The sequence below is a fragment of the Poromitra crassiceps genome (assembly GCF_964638095.1).
Source record: "Poromitra crassiceps genome assembly, chromosome: 9".
Taxonomy (NCBI): Eukaryota; Metazoa; Chordata; class Actinopteri; order Beryciformes; family Melamphaidae; genus Poromitra; species Poromitra crassiceps.
Window position 1 is genome coordinate 41,732,408 of NC_139630.1, and position 17,832 is coordinate 41,750,239.

The window sequence follows — 17,832 nt, forward strand, 5'->3', positions numbered from 1 at the left end:
TGTGAACGCGCAAATCCATGTGCCAAACAAACTTAAAAACTATAAATGACATTGCTTATATTTTTACATTCTGAGTGAGAGCAGAAGTAGCTCAATGGTTTGATGTATAATAAATGCATGTCGTGTTAAAGTTGTGTGAACTATCGCAGTTTTTAAAATGTACACCGCACAGCTGGAGCTAGACTGAGTGAGCACTCAAAGCTGGCTCCATAGGGTCCCATTGCCGTTTCCCCCCTGAAACGCAGTTTGTTTGTTTACCAAAATGCTGCTCGGCTGATCCCTCGGCTGATAAGATAAATTAATTATTAATTATTATTATAAACTAATAATTTTAACAAATTCACAGTACACATTGACTAATATTGTCTTTATTTAGAAAAATGCAGTCTGTAAATTAGAATGGGGGAGCTTAAAATAAGATTAGAACAAATATTGTATTAGAAAAACATTGTAGCCCAAAGATAAATTTTCGGAAATGGACCACTGAATATAGGCTAACAAGTGAAAAACAGAAGGGAAGAGGTGATTTATAGGCTACAAGATTACAAACATAGCCTAAGCCTAAACCTAAGTACTGACCAAAACACTTATGAATGACACAGGGAAATATGCTTTTTGCCAGGAGATGGAGCCAGAGGAGCATGTTAAATAAAGTGCACACATGAAAACGAGACTGAGGAAGACATCTGAGTGAAAGGGAATCAGCTAGATAGCCTACAAGATTTCATATAGATTTCATATAGAAAAACCTCATGCAGATGATAATGGGCCGTCAATACGTAGCTCGCCAAAGAAATCCAAAATGTAGGCTATTTTTTAATGCATGAACTAAATTCCACTCATGTAGCTAAATCAGTATCTACAGTATTTAACAAGCCTATAGGACGAATCAGCGTGACATCACAACCACCCAGAAATGCGGAACCCCACAGCAGTTAACTAGTATGAGTCGTTCCAAACAAACGTTAATATCTCAAAAACTATAGGCTACATGACATCGCTTATATTTTGACATTCTGAGTGAGAGCAGAAGTAGCTCAAGAGTTTGATGTATAATATATGCATGTTGTGTTAAAGTTGTGTGAACTGTCGCAATTTTTTAAATGTAAACAGGGTCAGCCGGCTAGTCAGACGCTCAAACTCAGGCTCCATAGGGTCCCATTGCCGTTTCCACCCAGTGACGCGGTTTGTTTACCAAAATGCTGCTCGGCTGATCCCTCGTATACCATTCTATTAAATAATGTTAAATAAATAATATAACACTGTTAAAATGTGCTAAATATGTACTTGTAAGTAGCTCTCATTTTCATTTGGCTCTTTTCTATTGATTTAATTAGAACTATTGTGTTTATTGTTTTGACTGAATGTATCTGTTTGGTAGGTAGACAGTAAAGGGAGGAGGATAGATCTTTCTTTAGTCCACACTCCAGACCAATGAGTGGCAGTAAGCTATTTGATATGCCCCAATAAAGGAGGAGGAAGAAGAAGAAGAAGAAGAAGAAGAAGAAGAAGAAGAAGAAGAAGAAGAAGAAGAAGAAGAAGAAGAAGAAGAAGAAGAAGAAGAAGAAGAAGAAGCAGCAGCAGCAGCAGCAGCACTCTATTATCAACATGTCTTGAACGCAGCACGAGCAGGTAGGCAGCCTTTGTCTCTTTTGATGGGACATGTAGTTTAACTCGGTACTTCAAAACTACAAACCGGTGTCAACAACTCCACGGCTAAAGGTCTCTTGTTCAAAGTTTAACCTGGCACTGAGCCAGGAACAAGGCAACATAACTGGACCGAACAGCTTGTCCTAAGGATTCTGTGGTGGTGGTGTGAAACAGCTGGTCCTAAAGGACTCTGTGGTGTGACATGGGACGACAGCAGGAGACTGCAGGTGGACTCGTCTCCAAGTTCGCTCTGTCGGCATGTGCAGCAGCTGTGGCTGAGACAGGTGAGCTAAGCTAACCTGAAGAGGTTTCTGTGAGACAGTGGGCCTATTCACCTTATGTAGAAGAGACAAGGCTCGTTTGAGTTGACTGCTGCCTCGCCTGGAAAGCAGACGAGAGCAGCCGAACGCAGTCAGGCGAGGCATCAACAAGTGGAACACCCCATACTGAATACTCACGAGTACTGCTGCTTTTCTTCTTCTACAGTTTTGTAACAGCGGTTTGTAAACAAATTAAAACATGCATTAGCGCCACCCTAACCTCGCGTCACCAGGCTCTTCGCGCCACCCACACTCACTGCTCAAATGACCCAGCCCTTCAGATTACTTGGGCCTATTTTTAGTTTAATGTTGGCATTATATTACGGGTATTATTTGTGTAACATATGGAGTGACAGCTTGGCATAGATATACAATTTTAGTTTCTACACTTCACTGTGGGTTTGTGATGCACCTGTGTTGAACCAATGGGCGATCAGCTCGATGCGTTTCTCGTCATCCTCGGCGCAGTTGGTGGGGAGCATGGATGTAGGTGGGGAGCAACTGCGGCGCCTCGCTCCATCTGCGCCCGCCTCGCTCTCACGAGTAGTCTGGGCACCTTCCACCCCGCTTTTTGTCATGGGGGCGTAAACCCCGGACCCAGAATTAACACCGGATGGCAATGCGCCTAACAACGTCTTTGTTGCCGTTAGCTTGACGCGGTGATGTTACCTAAACTAGAGTCTGATCAAAACAAAGCTAGCGTTACATAAAACAAAACGTTTATGCAATATGGCATCTCCGCCACCACCGCCTGACACACCGGTCAAAACGGTGAAAGAGGATTCTGATACTTGGGTCAAATTGTCAAGTTAACGTGAAAGTTGACGAGCTAGAAACGCTGCCATCCGGTCTAGGGCGGGCTCTAGGCGGGAACCAGTAGGGTGACAAAATCAATTGTGGGCGGGAGCCAGGCTCTTTCTCACCGAGAAGAGCCTGGTGACGCGAGGTTACTCACGAGAGTCCCGTGGCTCGGGCAGGCGGAGCCATGGGCGGAGCCTATGGGGCGGAGGAAGTCGAACAACTTTTCTAACCAACATGCAACGGGCCAAGCAAGGCGCTGGTCGAATCTACGCATAACTTGCTCATCTCTAGTTTTAAAAATAAAAATACATTATTTTAAAGCTAGGGGGGTAAAAGAGCTATAGGCCTACAAAGATTTCAAACAGTACAAGCTGTCACAGTTTTAATTGCTTTTTGTTTTAAAGAGGTCTGAATTGAATAAATGTATTGTTTGGTCTCATTGCTAAAAGCAATAAAGCATGGTTTCTTAACCTGTAAGATGCCTGACCATGCTCTCATGAGAGTCCCGTGGTCAAATGTGGTAAAAACATCCATGCCATGGACTAACACGACATAGGCTATGTGCTATTTTCTCTCTTTTTTTCTGTTTTGCTGAGATTATTTAACACAACAAGGGTGAACTTTCACTGCTAATACAGAGGAAGAAGACAGCCAAGCAAGCAGGCAAAAACTCCAGTGTGGGACAATTACTCCCACAAAGACAATTCATTGTAAAAATTGTGATGATTGATTGATTTTATTTATGGATATAGAAGACAACATAATCCAAGGAATTACATGTAACAGTGTGAACACTTATTTCCAACATGGTCCCTGGTCTTATAAAAAACAGATATAAGATACAGTAACACATAACATCATAAACAATATAGAACAATCAGTGCAATGTTGAAATACATTATAGTCAACAAGCACAATGACAGCTAATGCAGGAAGTTTGGTCGGTTGATTGTTGATTAACTTGTTGAGTAGGCCAAAAGACAGGTGTAAAAACCCACATTTTGTATTTTCAATTTTGCATGTCAAAACCTGTTTTTTATATAATGATTAATTGATTAATTGATCGGTAACGACCAATTAATCGATTAAAGAAAGTGATTAAAATGTGCATCCCTTCTATCTATCTATCTATCTCTCTATCTATCTATCCCCTCTAGTGACCTTTCCTCTGGACCTGACTAAGACTCGTCTGCAGATACAGGGCGAGGCGGCCAGCGGTGTCACAGCTCCGTATCGCGGGATGGTGCGGACCGCCCGGGGGATCATCAGGGAGGAGGGTGCCCTCAGGCTGTGGCAGGGGGTCACACCGGCCATCTACAGACACATAGGTCAGACAGGCTCCTACACATCTACAGACACATAGGTCATTTTCATTGACAAATTCCATACTTTTTCCAGACCTTGATTAGTTTTGAAGATGATGTCTGGTGTTCAATTTGATTTACGCAGAGACATCTTGCCCTGATAACTAGGTCATATCACTGCCAAAGTCACGCCGCTTTCGGTTTCGACAAAGGGATTTTTTTTTAGCTTTGGTCCAAGTGAAGCATTATATGGACTCTCCTGATTCTAAATAATTCTAAATATAGCCGAATTGCTTGGCTTGACCAAGTAAAACAATTTCATTCTTCATACAATAGATATTTCTGATACCAAGGCACACGTGAATAATACAACAGGGACGAGTGGAAGGCTAAATTACAACATCAAAGACAACAACAGGCTAAAAGCTGTTTGCTGACAGTTGTCCAATCAGCCAGAATAGAACGGAAACTTCCCATTATAACTTTCAAAATAAAAGTACCATTGCAACATTTGTGTGTGTGTGTGTGTGTGTGTGTGTGTGTGTGTGTGTTTGATCCAAAATACCCCAAGTACCAAAGAGGAAATAAAAAATACAGTTGCATAGAAACCTGTTTTAAATTAACATAATGTTGTGCCTTCGAAAAGTCAATTTTAAGCCGCAGTGAGTCATGCAGTAATAAATTAGCGCTTTTATTTTGAAAATAAAATAATCTAGCTCCCGTATGGTTAGTAGCCATGAGAGCTCATTGTTTTCACGTGAGTTTGCTGGGTTCAGTTGGGCTCAGTTCCAGTCTTTTCATGATAAGTGAAGAAAAGATCACCTTGACCACAAATGGACCACAGATGGATGTGACATGTTTACTATTAAACTTGTTACTATTAAACAAGTTTAATAGTACATTTAATATCATCTTCTCATGTAATCTCATTCAATGGTCAATGTTACAACAGGACATTTGAGTGATTGGACTAGCCTCAAGTGGACACAACGGTACATAACAATATGCTGATTATTATGCTTTATATATAGAAAAAACATCACATGGATGCAACTGGGACGTATCATCAGTGATGTACCCTGGGGTCATAGGATGTTTCGGGTACTGCAACATCATACACCCTCGCCCAGGTGACCCAGCCGGGGTTGATCAAGCCCCGATTTACGTCCCAGTAGCTACCCACGGTCAGCCCTCTTAGGGAAAGACAGGGCCACTCAATCCGCTGACTCCTGTCCGGGCTCCTCCTACGTCTCACCAGGTCCAGGACCTGTGCATTTCTCCAGACTCCCCCGCTCCCAACATTTCATTCCGGTATGATGTTTCTTGGGCCGTGGTGGTACTGCAGGCTCCACTTGCGGCTTGAATGGCCCTCATAAAAGGCCTCTCGTGTGTATAAGCCTATATAAGCCTATAGGTCAAATAAAAAATTCATAAAAAATTTGAATAAAAATCAAACATTAAAATAATAAAGCACTGAAAATCTAATTGGATTATTGAGGAAGATTGACAGCCCTAGTGTGTGTGTGTGTGTGTGTGTGTGTGTGTGTGTGTGTGTGTGTGTGTGTGTGTGTGTGTGTGTGTGTGTGCGTGTGCGTGTGCGTGTGCGTGCGCGCACAGTGTACTCTGGAGGGCGGATGTTGGCATATGAGCAGCTGAGGGAGTCTGTGCTGGGCCGGTCAGAAGACAACAGCTTCCCTCTGTGGTGAGAAAGCTCATACTCTCTGTATGCTGTTATCACTAGGGCGTGAGGAGTATTGTGAAAGTACAGGGGCTGGACAAAATAATGGAAATGGCACATAAAAAAGGACTTCAAAGCAATTCTGTGATTTTCTTGCAAATATGTAATTTGTGCTCTTGAATGCATATCAAAACTATAAAAAATGTGAAAATTAAATTACCACTATACTCCGATCTGTCAAAAAAAACTAAAAAAACTATTTGCTTTTTTTTTGCAGTCTGAAAAGTAGAGCCAAAGTGGGCTGAGTTATCTCAGGAGATTGATGATGTCAGCAATGTCCAAAATACCCTGGAGAAACAGTGTGTTATGTCCACGGTGCATCCCCATAGAGAGCCAAAGTCGACGTCACTTCCTGCTTCAGTATACCAAGAGATTTTCATCCACCATTTATTCTCCCATAGACATTTCGTAATGCTTATAAAAATAGTTGTACTTACTTGCTTGGCCAAACCAAACGATTCAGCTATATTTAGGAAAAGGAGAGACCACAGAACATTTCACTCAGACCAAAACGTAAAGAAATTTAAAAAAAATATTTTTTCGATGTTTTGTTTTGGTTTTGGTCCAAGTGAAATGTTCTATGGTCTCCCCTGATTCTAAATATAGCTGAATCGCTTGGTTTGACCACGCAAAACTATTTTTTATAAGCATGTTACGAGAGGCCTATGGGAAAATAAATGGCGGATGGAAATCTCGTGTACATGCTGAAGCAGGAAGTGACGTCGACTTTGGCTCTCTATACTGTTCATATCGTTTGCGTGATGTTGCTCAGAACACTGGACTGGATGGTAGATAGAATGTTATGTGGCCACACCCCACAGTCCTGGCAAATTATTTGAGCAGCCTGATTGGCTGTTTTTGAGCTCTTTTTTTATAATAGCTGTGAAAGTTTTTTTTTAAATCATATTTGTGTGGGTAATTAATGTGATCGTCAGCTGTGATATCCTATAAAAAAAAATTGAGACTGGGTTTACACACACACGGAAATTGTCTTGGTGTAGAAGGTGCACACGTTACATGAGGAGGCCATGTCCACACGGAGACGACTTTAGGTGTATCCGCTAAAGTTTTTTGTCATATAGCCGTTTCGTCCAGATGGAACCGCGTTCTGGGACTATACGTTCTGGCCGTATACGCTAATTTTTCAAAACGGGTCCCAGAGTGATTAAATCTGAAGACGCCACCCTTGCATTTCCGTGTTTACAACCCATACGCATCTTTCCTGAAACGATGACGCCATAGCCCCACCTCTCTCCACCAGCAACAATAACAATCATGGCAGTAACGTTCGTGCTACAGCAGTGGGGATCTTGCAGCAAAATATAATGCTCCTCTATTACCACCGTCAGCAACAAGTGGACACGGAGAACAGCGTGTACAACATCCTCAGGGCTCCACACAGCTGACTCTTCCCATCCACCCCTCCCCTCCCTTCATCGGATATTTCCCAGAAGGCTTAGCGGCGGCTACATTTTTACAATAACACAAACAAAATCAGGCTTAACGTGTTAGATAGAAATTATATTTATTTTTAATACAACATGCAATTCTGGAATATTTTAATATTGGACAAAATGAAATGAAATGAAATCTAAACCCTGAGTGTAACCAACATACTCTCTTGCCCTATATATAGCCCTTGTAAATACAACGTGAATAGGGAAGTGAGAGGTTTGAGGAACACGCGGTTGCACTGTGATGTCTGTGATATCGCTCGTGTCCACTCCAACAAGACTTTAGCTTACTTGACGCGACTTTTTCCAATAAAAACACATTTATGCCATGAGTTTATATAATGTATATTTATGTTGCATCATTTAGCCTGTGCTGTGATGTGCAGGAGCGGCCAATACGCTGGGATGTGTTTGCAACATGTCTAAAGATCATGGAAGTGGATGATATCAGGAATGTCACCGATAGTTAACGTTCTATATTGTAGGCTACAGGGAGACCATCAGCCCTGCTGAACAGCTCTGCATTTGCCTGTATACTGTAGGTTTCATCATTTTATTCATCGACATGGCAAACCTCCCCGCAAAGCCAAGGGTTTAAGCTGCTGCTACAGTGAGATACACATTATAGACTGTGCGCCCCTAGAGGTTGTATGCCATTATTGACGAGATTGTCTTTCTCTGTTATTCTACAGCGGTTTCAGTGGTTCCATGTGGATACACACATTTCTTGAAACGTTTCCATGTTTATGGAAAACTTTTCTGAAACGAAAAAAAAAAAGATAGCTTCCGTCTCCGTGTGGACATGGCCACTCAGTACAATACAAAGAAAAATACAATAACAATGATGAAGGAAGTAAACCCCTTTTTTGTTTGTTTGTTTTTTGTAAATAAATTGCTTTGACATGGTGTGTTTTGTAACTGTCCCACAGGAAGGCAGTGGTGGGGGGCATGTTGGCGGGGGCTCTGGGGCAGTTCCTGGCCAGCCCTGCTGACCTGGTCAAGGTCCAGATGCAGATGGAGGGAAGACGCATGCTGGAGGGCAAACCACCACGGTGTGTATGTGTGTGTGTGCGTGTGCAGCGTACATGGTGTGTATGTGTGTGTGCACACGGTGTGTATGTGTGTGTGCACACGGTGTGTGTGTGTGTACACAACCGTGTGTATGTGTGTGTGCATGCATGTTTCTGACCAGTGTTGGGGGTAATGTGTTACATTGTAATGCGTTAGAATACTTTTTTGAAGTAACTAATAATGTAATGCATTAGTTTTTAAATACAAATAATCAGTAACGTGTTATATTTTCAATTAAGCAGTGCGTTACCTTTGTCAAATAAAACTCAACAATTCTTTACAAACACATTGTTTCACTTATATTTCACTATATCACAATTCCACTTGGTCAGAACAAAAGTTTAGACACACTAAGTTGACTGTGCCTTTAAATAGCTTGGAAATTCCAGAAAATGATGTCACGGCTTTAGAAGCTAATTGACATATTTTTTTTATACTGTGTACATCTTATGAAGACTCCATGTTTGGTGGGCTGTTTTATCTATTTATTTTTATTTTTATACCACGGTGCTGTACAATTGGGCAGTGTGCAATTGTGTTGGTTGATATGTGTATGATGTGTGTGCTGTACTTAATGATAGCCTATGTACAGTATTGTATGTGTATTTTAACAGCACTGTATGTGACACTGTATGTGTCAAAGGCAAATTTCTCTATCATATTTTTTGATTCAATTGTAGGTGTACCTGTAGGGGGTTATTGTTAGGGTTAGGTTAGGATTCAGGTTTTGGGTTAACCTGAAATTAAGATGGGTTAACTTGAAATCTGTGGAGTGGTAAGAAAATGAGTTTTAATGACTTAAAGTGTATGTAAACTTCCGGCTTCAACTGTATATGAGAGACATTGAGCTCTCATTGCAGAGTGCATGGAGTGAGCCATGTCTTCATGATGTCATTGCAGAGTCCATGGAGTAAGCCATGTCTTCATGATGTCATTGCAGAGTGCGTGGAGTAAGCCATGCCTTCATGATCTCATTGCAGAGTGCGTGGAGTGAACCATGTCTTCATGATGTCATTGCAGAGTGCGTGGAGTAAGCCATGTCTTCATGATGTCATTGCAGAGTGCATGGAGTGAGCCATGTCTTCATGATCTCATTGCAGAGTGTTTGGAGTCAGCCATGCCTTCATGAAGATCTTCTCAGAGGGAGGTGTCCGGGGACTGTGGGCTGGATGGGTACCCAATGTCCAGAGAGCCGCCTTGGTCAATCTAGGAGGTATAGAGAGCCCAAGTCACGCCCACTTCCGGGTTAAAGGGTAACTAAACCCTAAAACAAATGTTTTCAGCTTTAAACCAATGTATATGGCTTTTGAGTAGTGTTGCTGAAGGATTCTGGGCAAAATCAGATTCCGAATCACTTTTATTGCCACAATATGTAAAGATTACATACGAGGAATTTGTCTTAGTGTAAGTATGCAGTGTAGCGGTCATATCAATATTCAGAGATAAAAGGAAATATCAAAGATATCTAAAAGACAAAATCACATTGCAAGTTCAATACACATTGTAGAGTAAACTAATTCTACATACTATAATTTTCATGCAGGGAGAGTGCCCTCTAGTGGTTGAAACCCACTTTAGCAGTTTTCTCTGCCGAGAGGCTAATCTTCGGTTCAGCCTACGTCAGCCGAAGTTTATAGGCCCTTTTCACATCAACCAACCATATTGATGTTGCGTTGACTTCCTGATTTATCGGCTCTAAGTCTAAATGGTTGCTGTGAAAAGGGTCTACATACTGTAAAACATTATACAGTTGACTTGGGCCTAATATCAGTGATTGAGTCTTATTTTAGTGTAAATGTTATAGTTGAGTTATAGTATTTGGCAGGTTAGTGATTTTAGATAGTTTAGACCCACTTTGACCATGTTGGCTAGCTGTTACGTGTGTGTTTCCCACCTGTAACACTGTCTGGGTATAACAGCTAGCACTCCCCGATAGATACAGTCGGTCTGTGTGGGAATACGTCACTTCCATTTAAAGCCATGGGGGAAAATGGCAGAAATAGGTGTCATGACAGGTGGTTTCTCCCACGTCCCCCCGGCTATAACGTGTCAACGATGAGACATCACCTGAATGTCCAGGCATAACGTTACAGAAACCTAACAAAAATGGAGATGGCTTGGAGAAAAGTGAGAGACAAAGCTAAACTAACGTTAATTAACGTTATGTTACCTGGTAAATTCTGAAAAGATGTTTTTCCATTCCACCGATAGTTGTTATATTACAATGCCGGGGCTAGTGTTAGCCGGCTAGCATCAGCCGTTAGCCACTAACGTAGCTACTAGGCCTGTTTAGTAGTACAAGCAGGGAGCTGGAATGAAAAAGAGACATATTTCTGGAACTTACCAATCAGTCAAACATCCTCACTAACATTTTTACAAGCCACGGGGATTGGCGAAGTCACTGTGAGCCACGCGACCCGCTGCGGGGCTGACAGCTAACATTAGCATCGCTCCATGGGAGACAGCCGCTGAGCTCGCCTCGTAAGTGCTGATTGACACATCGCATCAAGGCTGGGGAGGGGGGAGTTGTTGGTTGAGCTGGCTTCAAGTGTAAGCTCAGAACAGGGGGTTTAGTCCGCCATTAATCCACCATTTTATTTTCCATAGACATTTCATACAGTATCCTTTATAAAAATAGTTCTACTTGGTCAAACCAAGTGATTCAGCTATATTTAGAATCAGGAGAGACCATCATTTCACTCAGACCAAAAAATACAAACAAACATTGATTTAAAAATAATCTGGTATTTTTCTTTTTAAGTTTTGGTCCAACTGAAATGTTCTGTGGTCTCTCCTGATTCTAAACATAGCTGAATCGCTTGGTCTGACCAAGTAAAACTAGTTTTATAAGAGTTTTATGTCCATGGAAAAATAAATGGTGGATGAGATCCCTTGGTTCATATGCCTAACCCAGAAGTGGGCATGACTTTGGCTCTCTATTAGGGCTGTTAGAACGAATTTCGAGTTTAGAAAATAATACGATTTTAATAAATATTAATAGAATTCGATAATATATATTATTTTTTTTCTAATTTACGGCAAATCTCGTCCGTCTCACTTTGGTCAACCAGCGTGTGAAAACAAAACATTTTGTCACGTGCTGAACTATGACATTTTTATGAGTCTGGTCTGGATATAGGTGGTCTGACTGAATCACAATGATAATCTTGTGAATGCGCAGTGCATTAATGTTGCAGTAGTCTCGCTTGCCAGATTATCTCCCTGCAAAGGGACACAATAGGAGCATTCAACTAGCCCAATAAAGCCTTACAAGTTAATCGCATTGGCATTCAACAAACATGATAACAAGTTGTTAACTCCCACCTCCAGCATTAAATAATTGAAGACCCTCAACTCATGGCCAGATGCATCAGAAACAAGTCTTTTTTATGTGCTTTAATGGGTTTTTATTCTGTAACAGACCAATCTGGAGCAGTTTATCACCATTCGTGACTTCTGTGTCACTCTATAGTGTGGAAAATTAATTTAAAATGTAACCCTATGAAGCCAAATCTAATCAAACCCGTTAGACAGAATACAGGAAGCTAGGCATTTTTACTTTCAAAGTAAAAGCAGTAATTTATAACTGAGTAAATAAAAAACAGAACTGTCGACTCACTACGGGTTAAAATGGACTTTTAATTGTCTGTGTTCTGTGTATTTTGGATCACACACAAAAAAATGTTGCAACATGCATCAATAATGCTATTAGTTTATTTAATTGCAATTATTGAGAAGGGTTTAACCAGAAGTTTCCATGTTATTCTGGTTCATTTGACGCTGCTCTGAATTTTTTACAGCTCAGTCTGCATGCGAAGCATTATTACAAACGCTCTGTATAAATGCGAAATCTAAGGCGAGAATGCAACAACAGTTTGCCGTTTTATGCAGAGAGCGTTGTCATCTAAACATGGCCTAATATCACACAGGGGTCTGGGTATAAAGCATTCATCCACCAGCTGGAGCCTAGATACATGGTTCCTTGCCGCACTGACAAGAGTTATGAAACTATGATACCACTAAGGCCCTAAACACAACATCATAAAAATGATCGGTGAAGAAAAGATCGCCTTGACCAGAGATGGATGGACATCACTAGGCACGGAGGCCTATGTGACAGTCACCGCACATTTCATAAACAAGTTTAATAGTAAGTTTAATATCATCTTCCCATGTAATCTGATTCAATGGTCATGTTAACATAACATTTGAGTGGTTGGACTGCCCTCTAGTGGACAGAACGGTATATAACAACAGCATGCTGATTATTATGCTTTATAATAAGCCTATAGGTCCAGAGAAATAGGCTAAATTTGAGCATTAAAAATTAATTAAAATAATAAAATAATAAAAAGCTAATATTAAAATAATAAAGCACTGAAAATCGAATTAGAGGGAGGTTGACGGCCCTACTCTATAACAACATTCACGTGTAATTACAGTAAAGTCCAGCTCAAAAATATCTCACTTGAGTTTCTCTCCTCAGATCTCACAACATATGACACCGTGAAGCACTTTCTATTGAGGAATACCTCTCTGCAAGACAACAGCCTTTGTCATTGTTTAGCCAGGTAAGATACTGTACTCACATGCTACAACGGCATGCTCCAGAGGCTTAAGCCCAATTTATACTTGGTCTGTCGACACAGAAATGAGACAAACTCATCTGTTTTCTCCTCCCAGTACCTGACTCTTTGTGCTCTCCCCTTGTCAGCAAACGGCCATTCACTCGTCTGTCCCCCTCCCCCCACGTACCTGATTATTTTCGGGTCAATGTCACAGTGCAGTACCTTGCAACTCCTCAACACTCTCTGTGAAAATTCAGTCACTGACACTTTTACATGGGTCCCTTATGGTACTTCAAATGTAGCTACTGCCATCTTGTGGCACTTGTATGTTACTGCATAACAGTAGTTTACACCAGGTTTACCATGCCCACCATTGATTTTTTTTCCCTTTACCCCCCCCCCCCCACACACACACACACACACACTCACACACACAAACAGTGCTGTTGTTCACACTACGCTTGAGCAATTTTATGCAGTAATGACCTTTTTTTAAAGTGCCCCACAAATTAATTATACTGTGGTGTTTCCTTATCACTGTTAATGTGAAGGAATGTTCTACTATAAAAGATACTTCAGTAAATCACCTTCATTAAATGTCTTGCCTCGTCCAGCACATGTTCAGGTTTGGTTGCAGCCACCATGGGAACTCCTGCTGATGTCATCAAAACCAGAATCATGAATCAGCCGAGGGACATTAACGGCAGGTGAGCTCACTCCATCACAAGATCAAGTCAAGTCAAGTTTATTTGTATAGCCCTAATTCACAAGCATGTCCCAGAGGGCTTCACAGAAAATATGTCTAGCTAATTCTATCTGACACAACAGTAGCAAATTACAGTAGTAATGATAACACATTGAACAGTTGATAGAGAAATATAGAAAATATAGAAATATATGATATAGCAGAGGAGAGAGCAGGAGGAGGGAGGGGGGAGGGAGAGCGGGGGGATGTGGGGGAGGTAATCCCCATGTGGTAATCCCCAAGATTACATTACAGTTGTTTAATCCTAGGAAGCAGTTATGGGTAGCATCTTGATTTTGGTTTGTTGGTAATTGAACAGTTGCTAGCTACTATTTGTTTTTGCAGTTTTCTCATAACTGTGGTATATTAGCGTGGTATATGCTAAATATACCACAGGTGTGAGCCAATCAGATTGCTTGATTTGTTTTATAAACGACAATATACGACTCCAGCCCTGGTCTCATGTCACTAATAAACCAGGACTTTTCTTCCCAGGGGCCGTCTGTACAAGTCGTCTGTTGACTGCTTGGTCCAGGCTGTCAGAGGAGAGGGGCTCGCTTCACTATACAAAGGATTCCTGCCAACATGGATGAGAATGGTATTACACTTTCGCTTTCTATCATCCTTGTCACATGGTCAAATTAAGTTCTCAATGAAGGCCAAGATCTAGAATGTGTTACAGATAACCCAGTAAGATAAATTAAATTAGAAATAATAGGGCATCCAGCACTGTAAATTCCCTGCATACCAACACGAGGGACGCAGGTTCGAGCCCCGTGTTACCTCCGGCTTGGTCTGGCGTCCATACAGGCACATTTGGCTGTGTTTGTGGGTGGGGAACCCGGATTAAGGGTATGTGTCCTGGCTGCTGCACTAGCGCGAGTAAAACTTTTTAGAAGCATTTTGCAAAGTATCTATGGAAAAAGAATGGCGGATGAAATCCCTTGGTTCATATGCCTAACCCGGAAGTGGGCATGACTTTGGCTCTCTATATGATCGTATGATCCTCCCACGCGCTACGTCCTGCCAGTGAAACTCCTCACTGTCAAGTGAAACGAAGCAGCTGGCGACTGCACATGTATCGGAGGAAGCAAGTCTCCAACTCTCCCCAGATCGGCAGAGGGGGTGGAGCAAGCAGGGGGGATTGGACAAGTACAATTGGGGAGAAAATGCGGGGGATCCTAAAAATCTTGATAAAAAAATAGAACTAAAAATATATATTTTTTTACATAATTGAATTTAAACAACTGACTGTTTTATACTTTATATTTGCAGGCACCGTGGTCGATGACATTCTGGCTGACATTTGAACAGATCAGAAAGGCGGTCGGCGTCAGCTCCTTCTGACACCTGGCTTACCTTCATGTGAAGAAGCTGCTCCTCTTCTCAGATGTTTGGTTGTCTACATTAGCAGCTTGTCAGATGTTTGGTTGTCTACATTAGCAGCTGGGCTAAAAAACACATGTTAACAAACAAGAACAGCTAGTTTGCACTTTTCATCTGTGGATGCGATCTCAATGTTTCTATTGGAAATGCTGAAACAGTTTCTCACTGCAGTATTTCCTGTATTCACTGACAGATACAATGAGATTGCATTGGATTTTTCTACTGGATTTTTGTATGGGGATTTCAGTTAAATGCATGAAATAAGTATGAATTGTGGTTAACACAAGTTTATGAAACAGTGAAGTTTGTGTTCAGTAAGAAAATCTTCACAAATAGAGCTCAACTGTGCCGGAAGAGAATTCCCCATTAATTTCCTCCATAGACATTTAACGAGTTTGAACCCTGGAACCAAGCCAACCAGTGACCTACTGAATTGTGAGTGACCATAAAACATGTCCCCCCCCCCCCCCCCCCCCCACACTCATGATGTCATACTGTATGAATATTATACTGTACTGTACTGTGTCCTGTAAGTACAATAGTGGATGGTTTCAGCTACAGCAATTATAGCAATTATGTTGCATGGCACGGTGGCTCAGTGGTTAGTGCTGTATTCTCACAGTAAGAAGGTCCCGGGGTTGAACCCCGGTCCATCCCAGGTCCTTTCTGTGTGGAGGACGTTGTATGTCTCTGTGTGGGTTTCCTCCTCCTACCATCAAAGATAATTATGTACAGTATGTTAGGGTTAATACGCGTGTGCTTGTGTGTGTGTGTGTACAGTAATGTTCATTGTTGTGTATTGTCCCTCAAATAAATCAATCAATCAACAAATGAATCAATAAATAAATCTTGTTAAACCACTGGCACTGATGCACTAGCCTGTGTCGCATTATGGATCTTCCCATTCTCACACACACACACAACCACTGCATTCATAATTATTTCATCACTGGGTGGCGCTGTTTACTTGCTGATGACTATAGGAGCCTGGAGTGCTCTAATAATGCAGAGGATTGATTCACTGTCAAGACATTTTATTTTGGTTACACTTGAGCTCGTGATCATGAGCTAAGGCAGAAGACATCAGACATAAAGCATTATCTGAGACATAGGCTACTATAAGACATTTAAAACATAAGATATCATTAGACATAAGGCATTATCTGAGGCGTGTGTAGGCTAGTGACTAGCCTACACACACCTCAGATAATGCCTAGCTGCTAGTCTACATTATAAGACATGTAAGGCATTATAAGATCATTAGACAAAGGCATTATCTGAGACATGTGTAGGCTACATTATAAGACATCTAAGGCATTATAATACATCATAAGGCATCTGAGACATGTATAGGCTACATTATAAGACATGTAAGGCATTGTAAGACATCAGACATAAGGCATCTGAGACATGTATAGGCTACATTATAAGACATGTAAGGCATTATAAGACATCAGAAATAAGGCATCTGAGACATGTATAGGCTACATTATAAGACATGTAAGGCATTATAAGACATCAGACATAAGGGATCTGAGACATGTATAGGCTACATTATAAGACATGTAAGGCATTGTAAGACATCAGACATAAGGCATCTGAGACATGTATAGGCTACATTATAAGACATGTAAGGCATTGTAAGACATCAGACATAAGGCATCTGAGACATGTATAGGCTACATTATAAGACATGTAAGGCATTATAAGACATCAGACATAAGGCATCTGAGACATGTATAGGCTACATTATAAGACATGTAAGGCATTGTAAGACATCAGACATAAGGCATCTGAGACATGTATAGGCTACATTATAAGACATGTAAGGCATTGTAAGACATCAGACATAAGGCATCTGAGACATGTATAGGCTACATTATAAGACATGTAAGGCATTATAAGACATCAGACATAAGGCATCTGAGACATGTATAGGCTACATTATAAGACATGTAAGGCATTATAAGATCATTAGACAAAGGCATTATCTGAGACATGTGTAGGCTACATTATAAGACATGTAAGGCATTAAGACATTAAACATAAGGCATCTGAGATGTATTCACCTTATGTAGCCACGCCCATTTGACCCGGTTGTGTGGTCGTGTCACGACTTCCGGCAAAAAAGAAAAGAAAAAGGCCGGCTGCTCCAATATCATCTAACTCTGAATGAACTAATAATTTAGCCAATTGCATGTAACATACCAAATAAAAGCAAATGGCAATGTCTAAGAATGCAATGCCATGTAACTGGCTCGTTAATTCTCGCATTCCAGGGAATTACATTAACTGCAGGTCTTATAGATGTAAGTGGCTCGTGCTGCGCTCGGAGGAGAGAAAACCATCTGAAGCTTTCTTTGTTGGAGTTCAGGTATCTTTTAGAAGAAAGTGCTCGTCATTGTCGACGATAACGTTATCTGACCTGCTAACAGTGGACACTCCGCTTGCTTGCTGTGTACCGAGCTCAAAGTAGTAGGCTACGTTATTTGTTTTACCCGCTGTACTGTCCGCTCCAAAAAACAACTCTCTTCTTCTGACGTTCTTTTGTATTTCGTGCCGTGACCGCCGGAAGTGTTAACACAACCCGGAAGAATTTGGCCCACTGCCACGTATGAACATAAGGTGAATAGGCTGCTACATTATAAAACATGTAAAGCAAAGAGCAGTAGGAGGCACACTAAGACATAGCCTACTAAAACATATAACAGTAGGCTATAAGGAATCAGAATAAGTCACTATATGGCATCATAAGAGCAATATTTAGTCATTATGAGACATAAAACACTATAAGA

General features: G+C 41.1%; 1 protein-coding gene across 1 annotated transcript; it reads left to right on the top strand.

Moving 5' to 3' along the window:
• Window positions 1-1,815: 1,815 nt before the first annotated feature.
• On the top strand, window positions 1,816-14,998 carry slc25a27 (solute carrier family 25 member 27; the record flags this gene model as incomplete). The annotated part of the gene is made up of 9 exons (XM_083642732.1): window positions 1,816-1,934; window positions 3,929-4,099; window positions 5,693-5,777; window positions 8,197-8,319; window positions 9,439-9,551; window positions 12,825-12,909; window positions 13,521-13,613; window positions 14,147-14,249; window positions 14,927-14,998. The coding sequence occupies exons 1-9, from the start codon at window positions 1,853-1,855 to the stop codon at window positions 14,996-14,998; spliced, it is 927 nt and encodes a 308-aa protein (XP_083498858.1). The 5' UTR covers window positions 1,816-1,852.
• Between the last annotated feature and the right edge of the window lie 2,834 nt (window positions 14,999-17,832).